This window comes from Falco biarmicus, chromosome 5 (assembly GCF_023638135.1).
Source record: "Falco biarmicus isolate bFalBia1 chromosome 5, bFalBia1.pri, whole genome shotgun sequence".
NCBI lineage: Eukaryota > Metazoa > Chordata > Aves > Falconiformes > Falconidae > Falco > Falco biarmicus.
Window position 1 is genome coordinate 15,084,090 of NC_079292.1, and position 21,409 is coordinate 15,105,498.

The 21,409-nt window shown below is 59.7% G+C and overlaps 3 protein-coding genes across 3 annotated transcripts; all 3 read left to right on the forward strand.

The window, feature by feature from the left end:
• The first annotated feature begins 5,628 nt into the window (after positions 1-5,628).
• LOC130149693 (acrosin-like) lies at positions 5,629-7,850 on the forward strand. Its single transcript, XM_056339626.1, has 4 exons — positions 5,629-5,789; positions 6,134-6,204; positions 6,691-6,836; positions 7,310-7,850. Exons 1-4 carry the CDS (start codon positions 5,629-5,631, stop codon positions 7,673-7,675), a joined length of 744 nt encoding a protein of 247 aa, XP_056195601.1. The 3' UTR covers positions 7,676-7,850.
• A 4,018-nt stretch (positions 7,851-11,868) lies between these two features.
• On the forward strand, positions 11,869-14,090 carry LOC130149694 (acrosin-like). The gene is made up of 5 exons (XM_056339627.1): positions 11,869-12,029; positions 12,374-12,485; positions 12,789-12,840; positions 12,931-13,076; positions 13,550-14,090. Exons 1-5 carry the CDS (start codon positions 11,869-11,871, stop codon positions 13,913-13,915), a joined length of 837 nt encoding a protein of 278 aa, XP_056195602.1. The 3' UTR covers positions 13,916-14,090.
• Positions 14,091-17,682: 3,592 nt separating this feature from the next.
• Positions 17,683-20,332, forward strand: LOC130149583 (acrosin-like). The gene is made up of 5 exons (XM_056339398.1): positions 17,683-17,756; positions 18,071-18,271; positions 18,616-18,881; positions 19,173-19,318; positions 19,792-20,332. Exons 1-5 carry the CDS (start codon positions 17,683-17,685, stop codon positions 20,155-20,157), a joined length of 1,053 nt encoding a protein of 350 aa, XP_056195373.1. The 3' UTR covers positions 20,158-20,332.
• The last annotated feature ends 1,077 nt before the right edge of the window (positions 20,333-21,409 follow it).

The following is a 21,409-nucleotide window of genomic DNA, read 5'->3' on the forward strand; positions in this document are numbered from 1 at the left end:
ATAATGATACAATAACACAGTAGGCACAGCACTTTGGACAGGACTGAGTATTTTCGTGACATACCATTGACACATTGTAGGGCTATTTTTCATACCTTGTGGCAGTACAACCCACTGATATCTCTGCAACGGAGCTTGCATGTTGATGCTTGGAATTGAAAAGGCAAATTTCGGGGCATCATCTGGATGTAACGGGATACTGAAAAAACAATCTTTAAGATCTATGACAGTTAGATGCCAGTGTCGAGGGATCATAGTCGGGGACGGGAGCCCGGGTTGGAGGGCTCCCATATCTTCCACAGCATCATTAATTTTTCTGAGATCATGGAGCAAGCGCCACTTGCCAGTTTGTTTTTTAATAACAAAAACTGGTGAATTCCATGGGCTAGTAGAAGGTACAATGTGTCCTTGGGACAGTTGTTCTGAGACTAAGTTTTGAAGTGCGTGAAGTTTTTCCAAAGGAAGGGGCCATTGATCCACACAAATAGGAGCATCAGTTTTCCAGGTTATTTTTAGGGTGTTGCGCACTTCAATGGCCCTATCTAAAAATGTGTTTGGATAGACATTCCCCATTGTGACAATACATCACGTCCCCACAAAACCATAGGGACTGGTAGCACAAAAGGTTTAACAGAAGCCACATGTCCCTCTGGTCCTTGAATTCGAATTAGTTCCAAACTCTGACGACTGTTACCAGTCCCCCCCATCCCAGCCAGTGTCTGAGAGACATTAGTCAGTGGCCATTGCGGAGGCCATTTGGCTTGAGAAATTACTGTGACATCAGCTCCAGTGTCAATGATTCCATTTAGTGCTATTTGTTGGTCATTGTAAATAAGGGTACACTGATACATAGGTCGCTGTGGAGAAATAGATTGTACCCACAAAATGTGAGGTAACCCTGTGGATCCAAAACCTCCTCTCCTCTGCGGAGGATGATCAGTGATAAGAGAGCTTACTCTTGCCAGAATCAGAATCAATTGCGCTATTCGACTACCCTGAGCTATTGTACAAGGTGGAAATGGAGTCCATGCCATGATTTTGATTTTGTCCACACTGTCAGAGTCAATAACACCTGGTAAAACAAAGAGACCAGACAATGTTGCGGAAGATCTACCAATTAACAGAGCTTGTGTATCGGGGGGTAATGGTCCTTTGACGTTTGTTGATAATAAATGAACCGAGGAATCGAGCAGTGTTACTGTGTGTGAGGTTGCCAGGTCCAGTCCGGCACTGCCTGAGGTTGCTGGACAGGGACTTGAGGTGTCGGTGCTTCTCTCTGAGGTTGTTGAAATGTCAGCTGTGGCACTTGTGTCTGCGCGCGTCGCTGCCCTGCGCTCTGCGGTCGGTTTCCCTGTATCGGTTGTCCCTGGAAGTCATACTTAGATCGACATTGATTAGCATAAGGACACCCTTTCCGACATTTCGGACAAACTCCAGGACCAGGAGGTTGTTGTCTATTCCCTGCAGCCCGAGCAAGACAATTTCTCTTTAAATGACCAGGCTTACCACAACCATAGCAATTCCCCACACCATGCATCGCTGCAAAAGCAGCAGCCATAGCTTCAAACTTATGGTCAACTGTACCGATTCAGTTACATGCTTCCACCATTTCCATCAAAGTGGGGTTCGGGTTGGGAAGAGACTTCAGTAGCCTTTTACAATCAACATTAGTATTTTCAACAGCTAGTTTTGTTAACAATATATCCCGAGCTTCCGCATTATCTACTTGACATTCCAAAGCCTGTTTTAGTCTATCAATAAACTGCATATAAGGTTCTCGAGACTCCTGAGTGATGTTAGTAAAAGCTTTTTGTGGCTTTTGTACGTCAGGAACCTGGAAAAAAGCCTTTTTCGCCTCTTCTCTAATTGCCTCGAGAGCCGCACGGGGGCAGTGTTGAGCCTCCGCTACCGGACCAGCATGTGCCCCGGTGCCCGTACGATGCTCTATTGTCAGTGCAGCTAATGCAGCATCATTATGATTGACATACGTGAGCAGGAGTGCTTGCAGTCCCCCTCTCCAATGCGACTCCCATAACGTGTACTGAGTCGGGGTTAGTAGCAATCGTGCTAAAGATTTCAAATCATGAGGAGTCATGACATAAGTATCAAACACAGGAGATAACAGACTTGTAAAATAGGGAGAAGAAATACCATGTTCCGTAACCGTGCGGCGCAGTTCTTTAACAACCGAAAAAGAAAGAGCCTCCCATCGTGCTCCCCCTGCCCGACCCTGAGAATACAAGACCGGAGCAACTATAGTTTTAGCCATTTCTAAATCCCCCTCCTTTAAGGCTTGTTTCTTTATTTTTGCCCACACATCACGCAGATCAGGAGGGTATAAATCAGGTTCTTGTTCAGGGTCTACCGGTCCCGGGTCAAAGGGGTCTTCTTCTGGCAGATACTCCACTGCATTAACACCCAGGGGTTTAGAGCACTGTGATTTGGAGGCTGATAAGGAAAGGGCTATAGGAGCTTGCGACTCCTCCTCCTCTCCTTCCTCTGCCTTTTCTTTTTGTGCTTTCATAGTCTCAAAAATAACTCTCCATGAAGAGAGCAGATGGTGGGACTCCGTATTGCCTTTTGTCACAGAATCCCACAATTTCACCCCTGTCTCGTCCCAAAGTTCCCGCGTGAAAATTGTAGTTGCAGTCACTGCAGGCATATTTACTTGCACCCACTTAAGCATTGCTTTAAGGTCATGCTCAGAAATGCTATTCTTATGTTTGTTAAGGAGACCTTTCATAAGCTCATATACGTCTCTTTCTGGGGATGAAAACTGATTCCCCATTACGGATTTCCCACAGCTCACCTCTCAACTCCGGAGGGATTTCTGGCCGGCCGGCTCCCGCTTCCTTTCAGCGGATCATTCAAAGTTCTGTGGGATTCGCTGCATGTTGCTCAGTTAGGCGATTCGAGAGTCCCTCCACGTCAGATCCTTCACCGGATCATGGCGGGGTCACCAATTTGCGGCGAATGAAGAGACGGGGTGCAGCTTGATGCAAGCAAGTTGTCCATTTATTAGTGATTTTCTTACAATTATATAAGTTTATACCTTCTACATATTACACACTGATTGGTTAAATCTTAAGCGTAAAAAACACAGATTGGTTGATATTTATGGCACACCGTTAAAACAATAGGAACTTATTAGTTTACCTTGACATAGCAACAATTTCTATTCCAAGGTTAGGGAGTTTCTTTCTACGTGGCTTTCTTGATTAACAAAGTTACATATGGGCGCCATCCGTTCCCTTATCTGGCTACTTGTTTCTCTGTCCGGCTGGTTGCCTCCTCAACTGTAGTGGCTCAGGGGTCTGCAGTTAGCTTGTTCCTTTGTTCCCAGGGCTTGTTGTGCCCTACAAGTTCTATCAAGTCTCTATTCATCAGGCTATCAGTACTTGGACTCTTGTCCTTGAGGCCTTGTCCTGCAGTCCCACACAGGAAGGGCTTTGGGGTGGCTCTCCAAAAGAGGCCAGCGGGTTCTGTGGTGATCAGGCACAGGGCTCAGGCAAGCGAAGCAGCCAGCACTTTGCTTCTGTGTGACAGTCTCCTCGATCCCCCCTGCTCTCCAATTGCCATCCTTATACGTGCCCCTCACCTTCCCTGGCTCCTCCCTTTCTCAGCCCTGCTCTCCTCCCAGAAACGGGGCCAACCCCGCTTCTTTTGCCCCGCCATGCTCCCAGGTTTGCCCCATCTGTCAACACACGCGGTCTTTGGGTGCTCTTAGCTAGGTCACCTCGGACTTGCGTGCCATTACTGGACGGGCTTGCCTGGCTACTGCTGTCCCTGCCAGAGTCCTCTCCTCCAAGTCACCCCAAGCTCTTCCTTCAAGCAGCTGTGAAGCGTGGCCACCTCTGACGGCATTCCCCGCTAGCCACCTGCCAAACATGGTGCTGGAAGAGCAGAGTTTCCCCAGCACACAAGTTGTCTTCTCCAAGGCCGCCTTCTGCCTGCTCTCAGCAGACCCATGGGAGCCGGCAGCAGGTCCCTTTTCAAAACACAAAGCAGCCTTGAGCCCGCTTGCTTGGAGGCCCGGTTCTGGGGCCTAGGAAGCCGGGCTGCGCCTCAAGCGCCTTGAGAGCAGCTCTTCCGCTTTCAGGCAGAGCCTGCGTGGTCCTCCTCCTCGGGACCCGGTTGCTCCCTCCGCTCTGTGCCTTACGCCTCGCCACACAAGCCAGGATGGCAGCAGGGAGCTGCCGCACCTCTCACAAGCTTTGGGGCTGCCATCCTTCAAGCCACTGCCCTCTACCCTCCAGGGACCTAGCCCTGCTGCGCAACCGTAATGCACGTGCCTGGCTCCTGCTTTTCTCCTGCACTCCAGCAGGGGAGCAAGGCTCCGCCAGACAGCGGCAGGAGGCAGACGCACGAGACAAGGCTGATGCAGGATTTACCAAAGCCATGGACAACAATGGCACGTACGGCTGAGAGCAGGAGCATCCTTCTCTCTCGAGAATTTCACCTTGCTTGTCCTTGCCACAAGTGCCCTGCTCGGTGTGCCCCCAGAACCGCAATCGAGCTCATAGGCAGCAAGGACACGAAGCCTGCCAGAGGGCGTTGCTGTGGCTGACATAGCCAGCCAGGACTGTGCTGCGCCTGCGTTTCACTGTGCTTTGTGCAGCAAGGTTGACAGTGCTGGGCTACGCGTGGCTTATTTGGCTTGCCCAGCACTGTTGCTGGCCGCAGCCGTAAGAGAGATTGGCTCTTGGACACCCAGGCATGCGCGTGCTGCCTGTAGTAGCCCCGCTCTCTGGTGTCTCTTTATTGGGAAGGAGACGGTGGCACAGGGCTGCAGAGAGCAGGGCAGCAGGGAACTTCGCAAAGAGGCTGCGAGGCCATGCTCGCTTTTGTCCTGTGAGCTGTTAACAGGCAGAGCTGGGAGCCAGGCGCCGCTGCCTGCCACGGGGCCTGCCCACCCTGATGGCGCAGCGCAAGCAGGGCATTGCACGGGGCTCTGTCGGGGTGTGCGATCCCAGCTTCTGCCTCCACTCCTGCTTGGAACCCCTCCTATTGCCTCCCCTCCCCCCCCCCCCCCCACCCCCCCGACACCACCACGCCCAGCACCCGGAACCGGGCACTCTGTGACATCAGCCCCACGTCCAAGGGAACCCCAGGCAACGGGAATCCTGCGGGCAGTACGACGGCGGCCGTACTGGTGGCGACAAGCCCTCGTCCTTGCAACTGCCACATGTCGCTGGCAGCGATGGATTTTCTGCATGTCCTCATTGTCCTGCTGGCCGTGTGCTGTCCTGTGCACGGCACGTGGGACAGCTGTGGGTAAGTGGCCCCAGGCTCTGGGAGGGAGCTTGGGCAACCCTTGTGGGCTTCACTGGAGGGGGCCTGCTTGTCCCCCATGGCCACCCCACAGGTTCTTGAAGGCCGTCTGGGAGGCTCAGCTCCTTGCCAGCTCCCGGGCTGCCGGCACAACTGGTCCACGGGCTGAAGCAGAAAGCGGGGCGAGGGGAGCGGGCGCACGCCCCACGGGTTTCCTCGGCCCTTCTGGCCATGCCGTGTGGGGAGGGAAGACAGCTGGCCTTCAGCCGCAACGGCGCAAGCCATCCAGCAGCACAGTAAGGAGTTTCTGGTTACAGAGGGAGCTGCGGCCTTCGGCCCATGGCTTTGCACTACGGCATGTCGCGCGTCGTGGGTGGCACAGATGCCCAGCCAGGGGCCTGGCCCTGGATCGTCAGCATCCAGGCTCTCTTGGAAGGAGGCACGGCGCACATCTGCGGGGGCTCCCTCATCAGCCCACAGTGGGTCCTCACAGCAGCCCACTGCTTCATCGAGGTCAGGTAAGGAGGACCAGGGGTCGGGGCTAGCCCCACAACACTAGCAGGTGCCCTGAGCGCAGGAGCACGTGCTACTGCCATCCCGTTGCCCTGCAGTATACGCCCAGTGCCTGGGCACTCCGGAGCCCCGCCGAGAGGCTTGCTCAGGAGAAGGCTGGGCTCGCGTGCCACTGCTTGCCAGCAGCCTCCAGCTGGACACTGCTTGAGCCCAAGGCACGCCAGGGCAGTCGCAGCCTCCCTAGCGCTGCTTGCCTCTCTCCCTTGCCAAGCAGAAGGCAGGGCAAGTGCCAGGCTGCTGCAGCATGTGGCTGCGCTCCCTCTGAGCCCTCTCTCCATCTGCCTTGCAGGTACATCACCGCCTTGCGTGTGGTGCTCGGTGTCACCCAGCTGACTCAGCTGGGCCCTGAGGCTCAGGTGCGCAACGTCAGGCAGCTGCTGGTTCACCAGCACTACCGGAATGTCACGCAGAGGAACGACATTGCCTTGCTGGAACTGGACCAGCCTGTCCAGTGCAACAGCTACGTACAGCTTGCCTGTGTGCCTGACGCCTCGCTGAGAGTCTCAGAGCTGACAGCCTGCTACGTCAGTGGCTGGGGTGCCAGGAATGCAAGAGGTGAGTTGCCAAAACCTAGTGGCGGCGCGAGTGCAAGCTTGGCCAGCTTGGGGAGGCAGGTTGCGCTTCCTGATGGCAGAGGCGAAAGCCAGAGTCAGGCTGTGGGGACGTATGCCTCTTAAGGAGATGGGCCTGAGCCATTCCCCCAGAGCTAGGCAGAAAGGAAAGAGCGGTCCAACGCCTCTCCGCATGCAAAGCCAAGCCCCGGGATAAGCCTTCAGCCCGCCAGACAGGGGGAGGAGAACTGGCAGTGAGCTGCTGGGTGTTCATTCCTTTCTGTGCTCTTCACAGCTGGAGCATCGGCATACGCGCTGCAGGAGGCCCAGGTCCACCTCATCGATGCCAGGGTCTGTAACAGCAGCGGGTGGTACAGAGGGGCCATCCACACCCACAACATCTGTGCTGGCTACCCGCAGGGCGGCATCGACACCTGCCAGGTAGGAGTGTGCTACAAGCCAAGCCCCGGCAGCACAGGCAGCCCCGCCACAACCGCCCAAACGTGTGCCGTCACTCACGGCCTTTTGCTGGCCACTCACACTCCCATGGCTGGGTCCCCACCGATGAGGGCCTTCCCCCGCCCTTCCCCACGGGAAGGCCCTTGCCCAGGGCCTGCCCGCCTTGTCCCAGAGGCCTGACACTCTGCCTGGAAGGCCCACCCGGTGCCCTTGGCAGCCCAGAGCTCCACCATCCCAAGCCTGACACAGCCGTCTGCCTACACCTGCAGCATCACCGTGCCGCAGTGAGAGTGAGCCCTGCCTTGCAAGCCCACCGCCCCCTGCCAGGCAAGCTTCTACAGAGCTTGCCTGGCCACTCCATACAGCTCTGGCAGGTGCTGTGAGAGAGAAGGAGCCCGCCACCGGGCTGACGCTGGCCACCCAGCAACCCCTTCATCCTCTCTCCTGCGCTGCAGGGGGACAGCGGTGGGCCTCTCGTGTGCCAAGACAAGCGCGCGGACTACTTCTGGCTTGTTGGTGTGACCAGCTGGGGGACGGGCTGTGCGAGAGCAAGGAAGCCCGGCGTCTACACCTCCACCCAGCACTTCTACGACTGGATCCTGGCGCAGATGGGCCTGCGCCTAGCAGTAACGACTACTGCAAGGCCACAGCCGGTCTTCACCTACACCCCCGTCCAGAGGCCAAGGCCAAGGCCAAGGCCAACAGAAGCGGGCAGGTTTACACCCTGCCCGTTTCCAGTCCAGAAGCTGCTGGACTTCTTTACTCGGCTGCAGGAGCTCCTGCAGTACCTAAGGGGGAAACAGCTTGGAGCAGCACGATGAAGAGGGTCCAGGGCAGGCTGCAGCGCACCACCACCGCTTCCCGCTGGGGCAATGCCTGCTGAAGCAAAGGCAACCTCCGTGTCAAAGGCCTGCTCTGTCCTGCCCGCGCTCCTCGCAAGGGCAGAATGAAGCTGGCTGACTTCTCGCAATAAAGTGTTTCTGTCTGCACGGCTAACCACGCGCCAGTCCACTTCAGTCTCCTGTGCAAGGCAAGGACTTCCGCGCCCGGCAGCTGCCGAAGGAGGCGGGCTGCCACGTCGGGCACAAAGGGTCACTGCAAAGGGCTGAAGCTCTGCCCGCTCTGAGAGAAGCATGAGGACAGAGTGGAAGAAGGGAAGGCAGGTCATCGCAGGGCTCGGGGCCTTGGGGGTGGCACCTGGAAGCAGAGAATGCCTTAGGCCGGCTCCTGGTGGGAACCCCGGGTGCTTCTGGACGAGGCGCAAGCAAACTTGAAAGTGGACTCTCATGGCCAGCTGGGGGTCAGGGCAGATCCACGAGCTTGGGCCTTTGCTTATGCCGCGGAGTTCCTGGGCTTCCCCAGGCTGCTCTGCTTTCACAGCTGCGCCATGTTGCCAAGCCCAAGCCTACAGCTGCCGTGGCTGGAGGGAGCGCCAGTAGCTTTGAGCGGGGAGCAAAGCAGCTGCTGCTGCTTGGCTGTCCCCCACTCCCTGGTCACCTACTGGCTGTAGTACCGGGGCTCCCGTATGACTGCCTGCAGGCTCTGCCTGGTCCTGTGCCAGGCTCTTCTTCAGGTTTGTGGCTGCACTGGTGACCTTGGCCCTGCTGCTTCCCACAGCATGCCCTCTGGCCGCTCCATCCCCTTGGGTTTCTCCACACAGGACCCCTGTTGCGGAGCCAGCAGACCCCCTTCTGCCCACAACTGACCACGCTCAGCCTGAGAGCTCCGCGGCGCCTTCGGCTTGGTGACACCTCTGACTATCGCAGTGCTGGGGGAGCAAGCTGTGTGTAGGGGATGTTACCAAGCCTGCTAGGAGTGCAGGGGAGTGGACCTTGCGCTCTGTGCTACGAGGTACGCCTGAGGCCTCTTGACAGAAAGCCGGACTTGTGCCGGGAGGGAGCATGCTCCAGCATCATCCGCAGAGCCATAAGTGTTCCTTTCACTGCATGATCGAGAGGAAGCAAAGGGCATGCCCTTGTTTCCAGAGATCCCAGTTCAGCCGGAGGCGTGCCCTGCAGCCATGGGTGGGAACAGAGCTGGGAGCTGCAGCACCATGGCTTGCCGGGGACCAAGCGCAGAGCAAGAGGAGGACGGTCCTACACAGCTTCAGAGGCAGGCCCTTCTGCAGCTCCCGCAGGGGGGGCGTGCCTAGGTGAGGGCATGTGTAGGGGTCTGCACACGAGCAAGTTGACTTTGAAGGCTTAGTCGTGTACCTTTAAGACAGCCACAAAAACGTCAAGCATGTGAACAGCATGTGAAAACCCGGAACATAAAACCGCAGCATACCGGCACATGCAGCAACAGCAAATAGCAAGGAAGAAAAAGAAGACAGAAAGCCTACCAGCATGTGACACGTGTACTATCTAAGATATATAAGCAATACTTAAAAACAAGGAAGAGCCATTTTGCCTGAACCCAGCCACGCAGATAGGGAGTTTTGGAGTCCCTACCGACTTGCGTCACCACAGGCATGCATGCTCAAGCACCTGCAAGTCCTTCCTGCCTCCAGGAGGTGGAGAGGTGGCCAGTGGCTGGCAGGCCTGGTCCTCTTGCAAGGTGGAGATGCTGGGGATGAGCAAGCACGTTGGCTGCAGCCACAGGCCATCCACATGCCTGAAAGGCTCTCTCTCCCCTCTTGCTTGTCACCTCGTCCAGCTTCAGGTTCGCTAGTGAGTTGCGCACACACACAGGGCTCCCAGCAGCAGCTGGCCCGAGACACTGTGGCTTTCCAAGCGCTGGCTGCCTGTGGCGTGTCTTGCCGTCGGCCTTTGCTAGCAGCCAGGCCTGGGGACCCACCGCGCAGCAGGTGCAGAGTGGTCCCACACAGGAAGGGCTTTGGGGTGGCTCTCCAAAAGAGGCCAGCGGGTTCTGTGGTGATCAGGCACAGGGCTCAGGCAAGCGAAGCAGCCAGCACTTTGCTTCTGTGTGACAGTCTCCTCGATCCCCCCTGCTCTCTAATTGCCATCCTTATACGTGCCCCTCACCTTCCCTGGCTCCTCCCTTTCTCAGCCCTGCTCTCCTCCCAGAAACGGGGCCAACCCCGCTTCTTTTGCCCCGCCATGCTCCCAGGTTTGCCCCACCTGTCAACACACGCGGTCTTTGGGTGCTCTCAGCTAGGTCACCTCGGACTTGCGTGCCATTACTGGACGGGCTTGCCTGGCTACTGCTGTCCCTGCCAGAGTCCTCTCCTCCAAGTCACCCCAAGCTCTTCCTTCAAGCAGCTGTGAAGCGTGGCCACCTCTGACGGCATTCCCCGCTAGCCACCTGCCAAACATGGTGCTGGAAGAGCAGAGTTTCCCCAGCACACAAGTTGTCTTCTCCAAGGCCGCCTTCTGCCTGCTCTCAGCAGACCCATGGGAGCCGGCAGCAGGTCCCTTTTCAAAACACAAAGCAGCCTTGAGCCCGCTTGCTTGGAGGCCCGGTTCTGGGGCCTAGGAAGCCGGGCTGTGCCTCAAGCGCCTTGAGAGCAGCTCTTCCGCTTTCAGGCAGAGCCTGCGTGGTCCTCCTCCTCGGGACCCGGTTGCTCCCTCCGCTCTGTGCCTTACGCCTCGCCACACAAGCCAGGATGGCAGCAGGGAGCTGCCGCACCTCTCACAAGCTTTGGGGCTGCCATCCTTCAAGCCACTGCCCTCTACCCTCCAGGGACCTAGCCCTGCTGCGCAACCGTAATGCACGTGCCTGGCTCCTGCTTTTCTCCTGCACTCCAGCAGGTGAGCAAGGCTCCGCCAGACAGCGGCAGAAGGCAGACGCACGAGACAAGGCTGATGCAGGATTTACCAAAGCCATGGACAACAATGGCACGTACGGCTGAGAGCAGGAGCATCCTTCTCTCTCGAGAATTTCACCTTGCTTGTCCTTGCCACAAGTGCCCTGCTCGGTGTGCCCCCAGAACCGCAATCGAGCTCATAGGCAGCAAGGACACGAAGCCTGCCAGAGGGCGTTGCTGTGGCTGACATAGCCAGCCAGGACTGTGCTGCGCCTGCGTTTCACTGTGCTTTGTGCAGCAAGGTTGACAGTGCTGGGCTACGCGTGGCTTATTTGGCTTGCCCAGCACTGTTGCCGGCCGCAGCCGTAAGAGAGATTGGCTCTTGGACACCCAGGCATGCGCGTGCTGCCTGTAGTAGCCCCGCTCTCTGGTGTCTCTTTATTGGGAAGGAGACGGTGGCACAGGGCTGCAGAGAGCAGGGCGGCAGGGAACTTCGCAAAGAGGCTGCGTGGCCATGCTCGCTTTTGTCCTGTGAGCTGTTAACAGGCAGAGCTGGGAGCCAGGCGCCGCTGCCTGCCACGGGGCCTGCCCACCCTGATGGCGCAGCGCAAGCAGGGCATTGCACGGGGCTCTGTCGGGGTGTGCGATCCCAGCTTCTGCCTCCACTCCTGCTTGGAACCCCTCCTATTGCCTCCCCTCCCCCCCCACCCCCACCCCCCCGACACCACCACGCCCAGCACCCGGAACCGGGCACTCTGTGACATCAGCCCCACGTCCAAGGGAACCCCAGGCAACGGGAATCCTGCGGGCAGTACGACGGCGGCCGTACTGGTGGCGACAAGCCCTCGTCCTTGCAACTGCCACATGTCGCTGGCAGCGATGGATTTTCTGCATGTCCTCATTGTCCTGCTGGCCGTGTGCTGTCCTGTGCACGGCACGTGGGACAGCTGTGGGTAAGTGGCCCCAGGCTCTGGGAGGGAGCTTGGGCAACCCTTGTGGGCTTCACTGGAGGGGGGCCTGCTTGTCCCCCATGGCCACCCCACAGGTTCTTGAAGGCCGTCTGGGAGGCTCAGCTCCTTGCCAGCTCCCGGGCTGCCGGCACAACTGGTCCACGGGCTGAAGCAGAAAGCGGGGCGAGGGGAGCGGGCGCACGCCCCACGGGTTTCCTCGGCCCTTCTGGCCATGCCGTGTGGGGAGGGAAGACAGCTGGCCTTCAGCCGCAACGGCGCAAGCCATCCAGCAGCACAGTAAGGAGTTTCTGGTTACAGAGGGAGCTGCGGCCTTCGGCCCATGGCTTTGCACTACGGCATGTCGCGCGTTGTGGGTGGCACAGATGCCCAGCCAGGGGCCTGGCCCTGGATCGTCAGCATCCAGGCTCTCTTGGAAGGAGGCACGGCGCACATCTGCGGGGGCTCCCTCATCAGCCCACAGTGGGTCCTCACAGCAGCCCACTGCTTCATCGAGGTCAGGTAAGGAGGACCAGGGGTCGGGGCTAGCCCCACAACACTAGCAGGTGCCCTGAGCGCAGGAGCACGTGCTACTGCCATCCTGTTGCCCTGCAGTATACGCCCAGTGCCTGGGCACTCCGGAGCCCCGCCGAGAGGCTTGCTCAGGAGAAGGCTGGGCTCGCGTGCCACTGCTTGCCAGCAGCCTCCAGCTGGACACTGCTTGAGCCCAAGGCACGCCAGGGCAGTCGCAGCCTCCCTAGCGCTGCTTGCCTCTCTCCCTTGCCAAGCAGAAGGCAGGGCAAGTGCCAGGCTGCTGCAGCATGTGGCTGCGCTCCCTCTGAGCCCTCTCTCCATCTGCCTTGCAGGTACATCACCGCCTTGCGTGTGGTGCTCGGTGTCACCCAGCTGACTCAGCTGGGCCCTGAGGCTCAGGTGCGCAACGTCAGGCAGCTGCTGGTTCACCAGCACTACCGGAATGTCACGCAGAGGAACGACATTGCCTTGCTGGAACTGGACCAGCCTGTCCAGTGCAACAGCTACGTACAGCTTGCCTGTGTGCCTGACGCCTCGCTGAGAGTCTCAGAGCTGACAGCCTGCTACGTCAGTGGCTGGGGTGCCAGGAATGCAAGAGGTGAGTTGCCAAAACCTAGTGGCGGCGCGAGTGCAAGCTTGGCCAGCTTGGGGAGGCAGGTTGCGCTTCCTGATGGCAGAGGCGAAAGCCAGAGTCAGGCTGTGGGGACGTATGCCTCTTAAGGAGATGGGCCTGAGCCATTCCCCCAGAGCAAGGCAGAAAGGAAAGAGCGGTCCAACGCCTCTCCGCATGCAAAGCCAAGCCCCGGGATAAGCCTTCAGCCCGCCAGACAGGGGGAGGAGAACTGGCAGTGAGCTGCTGGGTGTTCATTCCTTTCTGTGCTCTTCACAGCTGGAGCATCGGCATACGCGCTGCAGGAGGCCCAGGTCCACCTCATCGATGCCAGGGTCTGTAACAGCAGCGGGTGGTACAGAGGGGCCATCCACACCCACAACATCTGTGCTGGCTACCCGCAGGGCGGCATCGACACCTGCCAGGTAGGAGTGTGCTACAAGCCAAGCCCCGGCAGCACAGGCAGCCCCGCCACAACCGCCCAAACGTGTGCCGTCACTCACGGCCTTTTGCTGGCCACTCACACTCCCATGGCTGGGTCCCCACCGATGAGGGCCTTCCCCCGCCCTTCCCCACGGGAAGGCCCTTGCCCAGGGCCTGCCCGCCTTGTCCCAGAGGCCTGACACTCTGCCTGGAAGGCCCACCCGGTGCCCTTGGCAGCCCAGAGCTCCACCATCCCAAGCCTGACACAGCCGTCTGCCTACACCTGCAGCATCACCGTGCCGCAGTGAGAGCGAGCCCTGCCTTGCAAGCCCACCGCCCCCTGCCAGGCAAGCTTCTACAGAGCTTGCCTGGCCACTCCATACAGCTCTGGCAGGTGCTGTGAGAGAGAAGGAGCCCGCCACCGGGCTGACGCTGGCCACCCAGCAACCCCTTCATCCTCTCTCCTGCGCTGCAGGGGGACAGCGGTGGGCCTCTCGTGTGCCAAGACAAGCGCGCGGACTACTTCTGGCTTGTTGGTGTGACCAGCTGGGGGACGGGCTGTGCGAGAGCAAGGAAGCCCGGCGTCTACACCTCCACCCAGCACTTCTACGACTGGATCCTGGCGCAGATGGGCCTGCGCCTAGCAGTAACGACTACTGCAAGGCCACAGCCGGTCTTCACCTACACCCCCGTCCAGAGGCCAAGGCCAAGGCCAAGGCCAACAGAAGCGGGCAGGTTTACACCCTGCCCGTTTCCAGTCCAGAAGCTGCTGGACTTCTTTACTCGGCTGCAGGAGCTCCTGCAGTACCTAAGGGGGAAACAGCTTGGAGCAGCACGATGAAGAGGGTCCAGGGCAGGCTGCAGCGCACCACCACCGCTTCCCGCTGGGGCAATGCCTGCTGAAGCAAAGGCAACCTCCGTGTCAAAGGCCTGCTCTGTCCTGCCCGCGCTCCTCGCAAGGGCAGAATGAAGCTGGCTGACTTCTCGCAATAAAGTGTTTCTGTCTGCACGGCTAACCACGCGCCAGTCCACTTCAGTCTCCTGTGCAAGGCAAGGACTTCCGCGCCCGGCAGCTGCCGAAGGAGGCGGGCTGCCACGTCGGGCACAAAGGGTCACTGCAAAGGGCTGAAGCTCTGCCCGCTCTGAGAGAAGCATGAGGACAGAGTGGAAGAAGGGAAGGCAGGTCATCGCAGGGCTTGGGGCCTTGGGGGTGGCACCTGGAAGCAGAGAATGCCTTAGGCCGGCTCCTGGTGGGAACCCCGGGTGCTTCTGGACGAGGCGCAAGCAAACTTGAAAGTGGACTCTCACGGCCAGCTGGGGGTCAGGGCAGATCCACGAGCTTGGGCCTTTGCTTATGCCGCGGAGTTCCTGGGCTTCCCCAGGCTGCTCTGCTTTCACAGCTGCGCCATGTTGCCAAGCCCAAGCCTACAGCTGCCGTGGCTGGAGGGAGCGCCAGTAGCTTTGAGCGGGGAGCAAAGCAGCTGCTGCTGCTTGGCTGTCCCCCACTCCCTGGTCACCTACTGGCTGTAGTATCGGGGCTCCCGTATGACTGCCTGCAGGCTCTGCCTGGTCCTGTGCCAGGCTCTTCTTCAGGTTTGTGGCTGCACTGGTGACCTTGGCCCTGCTGCTTCCCACAGCATGCCCTCTGGCCGCTCCATCCCCTTGGGTTTCTCCACACAGGACCCCTGTTGCGGAGCCAGCAGACCCCCTTCTGCCCACAACTGACCACGCTCAGCCTGAGAGCTCCGCGGCGCCTTCGGCTTGGTGACACCTCTGACTATCGCAGTGCTGGGGGAGCAAGCTGTGTGTAGGGGATGTTACCAAGCCTGCTAGGAGTGCAGGGGAGTGGACCTTGCGCTCTGTGCTACGAGGTACGCCTGAGGCCTCTTGACAGAAAGCCGGACTTGTGCCGGGAGGGAGCATGCTCCAGCATCATCCGCAGAGCCATAAGTGTTCCTTTCACTGCATGATCGAGAGGAAGCAAAGGGCATGCCCTTGTTTCCAGAGATCCCAGTTCAGCCGGAGGCGTGCCCTGCAGCCATGGGTGGGAACAGAGCTGGGAGCTGCAGCACCATGGCTTGCCGGGGACCAAGCGCAGAGCAAGAGGAGGACGGTCCTACACAGCTTCAGAGGCAGGCCCTTCTGCAGCTCCTGCAGGGGGGGCGTGCCTAGGTGAGGGCATGTGTAGGGGTCTGCACACGAGCAAGTTGACTTTGAAGGCTTAGTCGTGTACCTTTAAGACAGCCACAAAAACGTCAAGCATGTGAACAGCATGTGAAAACCCGGAACATAAAACCGCAGCATACCGGCACATGCAGCAACAGCAAATAGCAAGGAAGAAAAAGAAGACAGAAAGCCTACCAGCATGTGACACGTGTACTATCTAAGATATATAAGCAATACTTAAAAACAAGGAAGAGCCATTTTGCCTGAACCCAGCCACGCAGATAGGGAGTTTTGGAGTCCCTACCGACTTGCGTCACCACAGGCATGCATGCTCAAGCACCTGCAAGTCCTTCCTGCCTCCAGGAGGTGGAGAGGTGGCCAGTGGCTGGCAGGCCTGGTCCTCTTGCAAGGTGGAGATGCTGGGGATGAGCAAGCACGTTGGCTGCAGCCACAGGCCATCCACATGCCTGAAAGGCTCTCTCTCCCCTCTTGCTTGTCACCTCGTCCAGCTTCAGGTTCGCTAGTGAGTTGCGCACACACACAGGGCTCCCAGCAGCAGCTGGCCCGAGACACTGTGGCTTTCCAAGCGCTGGCTGCCTGTGGCGTGTCTTGCCGTCGGCCTTTGCTAGCAGCCAGGCCTGGGGACCCACCGCGCAGCAGGTGCAGAGTGGTCCCACACAGGAAGGGCTTTGGGGTGGCTCTCCAAAAGAGGCCAGCGGGTTCTGTGGTGATCAGGCACAGGGCTCAGGCAAGCGAAGCAGCCAGCACTTTGCTTCTGTGTGACAGTCTCCTCGATCCCCCCTGCTCTCCAATTGCCATCCTTATACGTGCCCCTCACCTTCCCTGGCTCCTCCCTTTCTCAGCCCTGCTCTCCTCCCAGAAACGGGGCCAACCCCGCTTCTTTTGCCCCGCCATGCTCCCAGGTTTGCCCCACCTGTCAACACACGCGGTCTTTGGGTGCTCTCAGCTAGGTCACCTCGGACTTGCGTGCCATTACTGGACGGGCTTGCCTGGCTACTGCTGTCCCTGCCAGAGTCCTCTCCTCCAAGTCACCCCAAGCTCTTCCTTCAAGCAGCTGTGAAGCGTGGCCACCTCTGACGGCATTCCCCGCTAGCCACCTGCCAAACATGGTGCTGGAAGAGCAGAGTTTCCCCAGCACACAAGTTGTCTTCTCCAAGGCCGCCTTCTGCCTGCTCTCAGCAGACCCATGGGAGCCGGCAGCAGGTCCCTTTTCAAAACACAAAGCAGCCTTGAGCCCGCTTGCTTGGAGGCCCGGTTCTGGGGCCTAGGAAGCCGGGCTGCGCCTCAAGCGCCTTGAGAGCAGCTCTTCCGCTTTCAGGCAGAGCCTGCGTGGTCCTCCTCCTCGGGACCCGGTTGCTCCCTCCGCTCTGTGCCTTACGCCTCGCCACACAAGCCAGGATGGCAGCAGGGAGCTGCCGCACCTCTCACAAGCTTTGGGGCTGCCATCCTTCAAGCCACTGCCCTCTACCCTCCAGGGACCTAGCCCTGCTGCGCAACCGTAATGCACGTGCCTGGCTCCTGCTTTTCTCCTGCACTCCAGCAGGTGAGCAAGGCTCCGCCAGACAGCGGCAGAAGGCAGACGCACGAGACAAGGCTGATGCAGGATTTACCAAAGCCCTGGACAACAATGGCACGTACGGCTGAGAGCAGGAGCATCCTTCTCTCTCGAGAATTTCACCTTGCTTGTCCTTGCCACAAGTGCCCTGCTCGGTGTGCCCCCAGAACCGCAATCGAGCTCATAGGCAGCAAGGACACGAAGCCTGCCAGAGGGCGTTGCTGTGGCTGACATAGCCAGCCAGGACTGTGCTGCGCCTGCGTTTCACTGTGCTTTGTGCAGCAAGGTTGACAGTGCTGGGCTACGCGTGGCTTATTTGGCTTGCCCAGCACTGTTGCCGGCCGCAGCCGTAAGAGAGATTGGCTCTTGGACACCCAGGCATGCGCGTGCTGCCTGTAGTAGCCCCGCTCTCTGGTGTCTCTTTATTGGGAAGGAGACGGTGGCACAGGGCTGCAGAGAGCAGGGCGGCAGGGAACTTCGCAAAGAGGCTGCGAGGCCATGCTCGCTTTTGTCCTGTGAGCTGTTAACAGGCAGAGCTGGGAGCCAGGCGCCGCTGCCTGCCACGGGGCCTGCCCACCCTGATGGCGCAGCGCAAGCAGGGCATTGCACGGGGCTCTGTCGGGGTGTGCGATCCCAGCTTCTGCCTCCACTCCTGCTTGGAACCCCTCCTATTGCCTCCCCTCCCCCCCCACCCCCACCCCCCCGACACCACCACGCCCAGCACCCGGAACCGGGCACTCTGTGACATCAGCCCCACGTCCAAGGGAACCCCAGGCAACGGGAATCCTGCGGGCAGTACGACGGCGGCCGTACTGGTGGCGACAAGCCCTCGTCCTTGCAACTGCCACCACATGTCGCTGGCAGCGATGGATTTTCTGCATGTCCTCATTGTCCTGCTGGCCGTGTGCTGTCCTGTGCACGGCACGTGGGACAGCTGTGGGTAAGTGGCCCCAGGCTCTGGGAGGGAGCTTGGGCAACCCTTGTGGGCTTCACTGGAGGGGGCCTGCTTGTCCCCCATGGCCACCCCACAGGTTCTTGAAGGCCGTCTGGGAGGCTCAGCTCCTTGCCAGCTCCCGGGCTGCCGGCACAACTGGTCCACGGGCTGAAGCAGAAAGCGGGGCGAGGGGAGCGGGCGCACGCCCCACGGGTTTCCTCGGCCCTTCTGGCCATGCCGTGTGGGGAGGGAAGACAGCTGGCCTTCAGCCGCAACGGCGCAAGCCATCCAGCAGCACAGTAAGGAGTTTCTGGTTACAGAGGGAGCTGCGGCCTTCGGCCCATGGCTTTGCACTATGGCATGTCGCGCGTCGTGGGTGGCACAGATGCCCAGCCAGGGGCCTGGCCCTGGATCGTCAGCATCCAGGCTCTCTTGGAAGGAGGCACGGCGCACATCTGCGGGGGCTCCCTCATCAGCCCACAGTGGGTCCTCACAGCAGCCCACTGCTTCATCGAGGTCAGGTAAGGAGGACCAGGGGTCGGGGCTAGCCCCACAACACTAGCAGGTGCCCTGAGCGCAGGAGCACGTGCTACTGCCATCCTGTTGCCCTGCAGTATACGCCCAGTGCCTGGGCACTCCGGAGCCCCGCCGAGAGGCTTGCTCAGGAGAAGGCTGGGCTCGCGTGCCACTGCTTGCCAGCAGCCTCCAGCTGGACACTGCTTGAGCCCAAGGCACGCCAGGGCAGTCGCAGCCTCCCTAGCGCTGCTTGCCTCTCTCCCTTGCCAAGCAGAAGGCAGGGCAAGTGCCAGGCTGCTGCAGCATGTGGCTGCGCTCCCTCTGAGCCCTCTCTCCATCTGCCTTGCAGGTACATCACCGCCTTGCGTGTGGTGCTCGGTGTCACCCAGCTGACTCAGCTGGGCCCTGAGGCTCAGGTGCGCAACGTCAGGCAGCTGCTGGTTCACCAGCACTACCGGAATGTCACGCAGAGGAACGACATTGCCTTGCTGGAACTGGACCAGCCTGTCCAGTGCAACAGCTACGTACAGCTTGCCTGTGTGCCTGACGCCTCGCTGAGAGTCTCAGAGCTGACAGCCTGCTACGTCAGTGGCTGGGGTGCCAGGAATGCAAGAGGTGAGTTGCCAAAACCTAGTGGCGGCGCGAGTGCAAGCTTGGCCAGCTTGGGGAGGCAGGTTGCGCTTCCTGATGGCAGAGGCGAAAGCCAGAGTCAGGCTGTGGGGACGTATGCCTCTTAAGGAGATGGGCCTGAGCCATTCCCCCAGAGCTAGGCAGAAAGGAAAGAGCGGTCCAACGCCTCTCCGCATGCAAAGCCAAGCCCCGGGATAAGCCTTCAGCCCGCCAGACAGGGGGAGGAGAACTGGCAGTGAGCTGCTGGGTGTTCATTCCTTTCTGTGCTCTTCACAGCTGGAGCATCGGCATACGCGCTGCAGGAGGCCCAGGTCCACCTCATCGATGCCAGGGTCTGTAACAGCAGCGGGTGGTACAGAGGGGCCATCCACACCCACAACATCTGTGCTGGCTACCCGCAGGGCGGCATCGACACCTGCCAGGTAGGAGTGTGCTACAAGCCAAGCCCCGGCAGCACAGGCAGCCCCGCCACAACCGCCCAAACGTGTGCCGTCACTCACGGCCTTTTGCTGGCCACTCACACTCCCATGGCTGGGTCCCCACCGATGAGGGCCTTCCCCCGCCCTTCCCCACGGGAAGGCCCTTGCCCAGGGCCTGCCCGCCTTGTCCCAGAGGCCTGACACTCTGCCTGGAAGGCCCACCCGGTGCCCTTGGCAGCCCAGAGCTCCACCATCCCAAGCCTGACACAGCCGTCTGCCTACACCTGCAGCATCACCGTGCCGCAGTGAGAGCGAGCCCTGCCTTGCAAGCCCACCGCCCCCTGCCAGGCAAGCTTCTACAGAGCTTGCCTGGCCACTCCATACAGCTCTGGCAGGTGCTGTGAGAGAGAAGGAGCCCGCCACCGGGCTGACGCTGGCCACCCAGCAACCCCTTCATCCTCTCTCCTGCGCTGCAGGGGGACAGCGGTGGGCCTCTCGTGTGCCAAGACAAGCGCGCGGACTACTTCTGGCTTGTTGGTGTGACCAGCTGGGGGACGGGCTGTGCGAGAGCAAGGAAGCCCGGCGTCTACACCTCCACCCAGCACTTCTACGACTGGATCCTGGCGCAGATGGGCCTGCGCCTAGCAGTAACGACTACTGCAAGGCCACAGCCGGTCTTCACCTACACCCCCGTCCAGAGGCCAAGGCCAAGGCCAAGGCCAACAGAAGCGGGCAGGTTTACACCCTGCCCGTTTCCAGTCCAGAAGCTGCTGGACTTCTTTACTCGGCTGCAGGAGCTCCTGCAGTACCTAAGGGGGAAACAGCTTGGAGCAGCACGATGAAGAGGGTCCAGGGCAGGCTGCAGCGCACCACCACCGCTTCCCGCTGGGGCAATGCCTGCTGAAGCAAAGGCAACCTCCGTGTCAAAGGCCTGCTCTGTCCTGCCCGCGCTCCTCGCAAGGGCAGAATGAAGCTGGCTGACTTCTCGCAATAAAGTGTTTCTGTCTGCACGGCTAACCACGCGCCAGTCCACTTCAGTCTCCTGTGCAAGGCAAGGACTTCCGCGCCCGGCAGCTGCCGAAGGAGGCGGGCTGCCACGTCGGGCACAAAGGGTCACTGCAAAGGGCTGAAGCTCTGCCCGCTCTGAGAGAAGCATGAGGACAGAGTGGAAGAAGGGAAGGCAGGTCATCGCAGGGCTCGGGGCCTTGGGGGTGGCACCTGGAAGCAGAGAATGCCTTAGGCCGGCTCCTGGTGGGAACCCCGGGTGCTTCTGGACGAGGCGCAAGCAAACTTGAAAGTGGACTCTCACGGCCAGCTGGGGGTCAGGGCAGATCCACGAGCTTGGGCCTTTGCTTATGCCGCGGAGTTCCTGGGCTTCCCCAGGCTGCTCTGCTTTCACAGCTGCGCCATGTTGCCAAGCCCAAGCCTACAGCTGCCGTGGCTGGAGGGAGCGCCAGTAGCTTTGAGCGGGGAGCAAAGCAGCTGCTGCTGCTTGGCTGTCCCCCACTCCCTGGTCACCTACTGGCTGTAGTACCGGGGCTCCCGTATGACTGCCTGCAGGCTCTGCCTGGTCCTGTGCCAGGCTCTTCTTCAGGTTTGTGGCTGCACTGGTGACCTTGGCCCTGCTGCTTCCCACAGCATGCCCTCTGGCCGCTCCATCCCCTTGGGTTTCTCCACACAGGACCCCTGTTGCGGAGCCAGCAGACCCCCTTCTGCCCACAACTGACCACGCTCAGCCTGAGAGCTCCGCGGCGCCTTCGGCTTGGTGACACCTCTGACTATCGCAGTGCTGGGGGAGCAAGCTGTGTGTAGGGGATGTTACCAAGCCTGCTAGGAGTGCAGGGGAGTGGACCTTGCGCTCTGTGCTACGAGGTACGCCTGAGGCCTCTTGACAGAAAGCCGGACTTGTGCCGGGAGGGAGCATGCTCCAGCATCATCCGCAGAGCCATAAGTGTTCCTTTCACTGCATGATCGAGAGGAAGCAAAGGGCATGCCCTTGTTTCCAGAGATCCCAGTTCAGCCGGAGGCGTGCCCTGCAGCCATGGGTGGGAACAGAGCTGGGAGCTGCAGCACCATGGCTTGCCGGGGACCAAG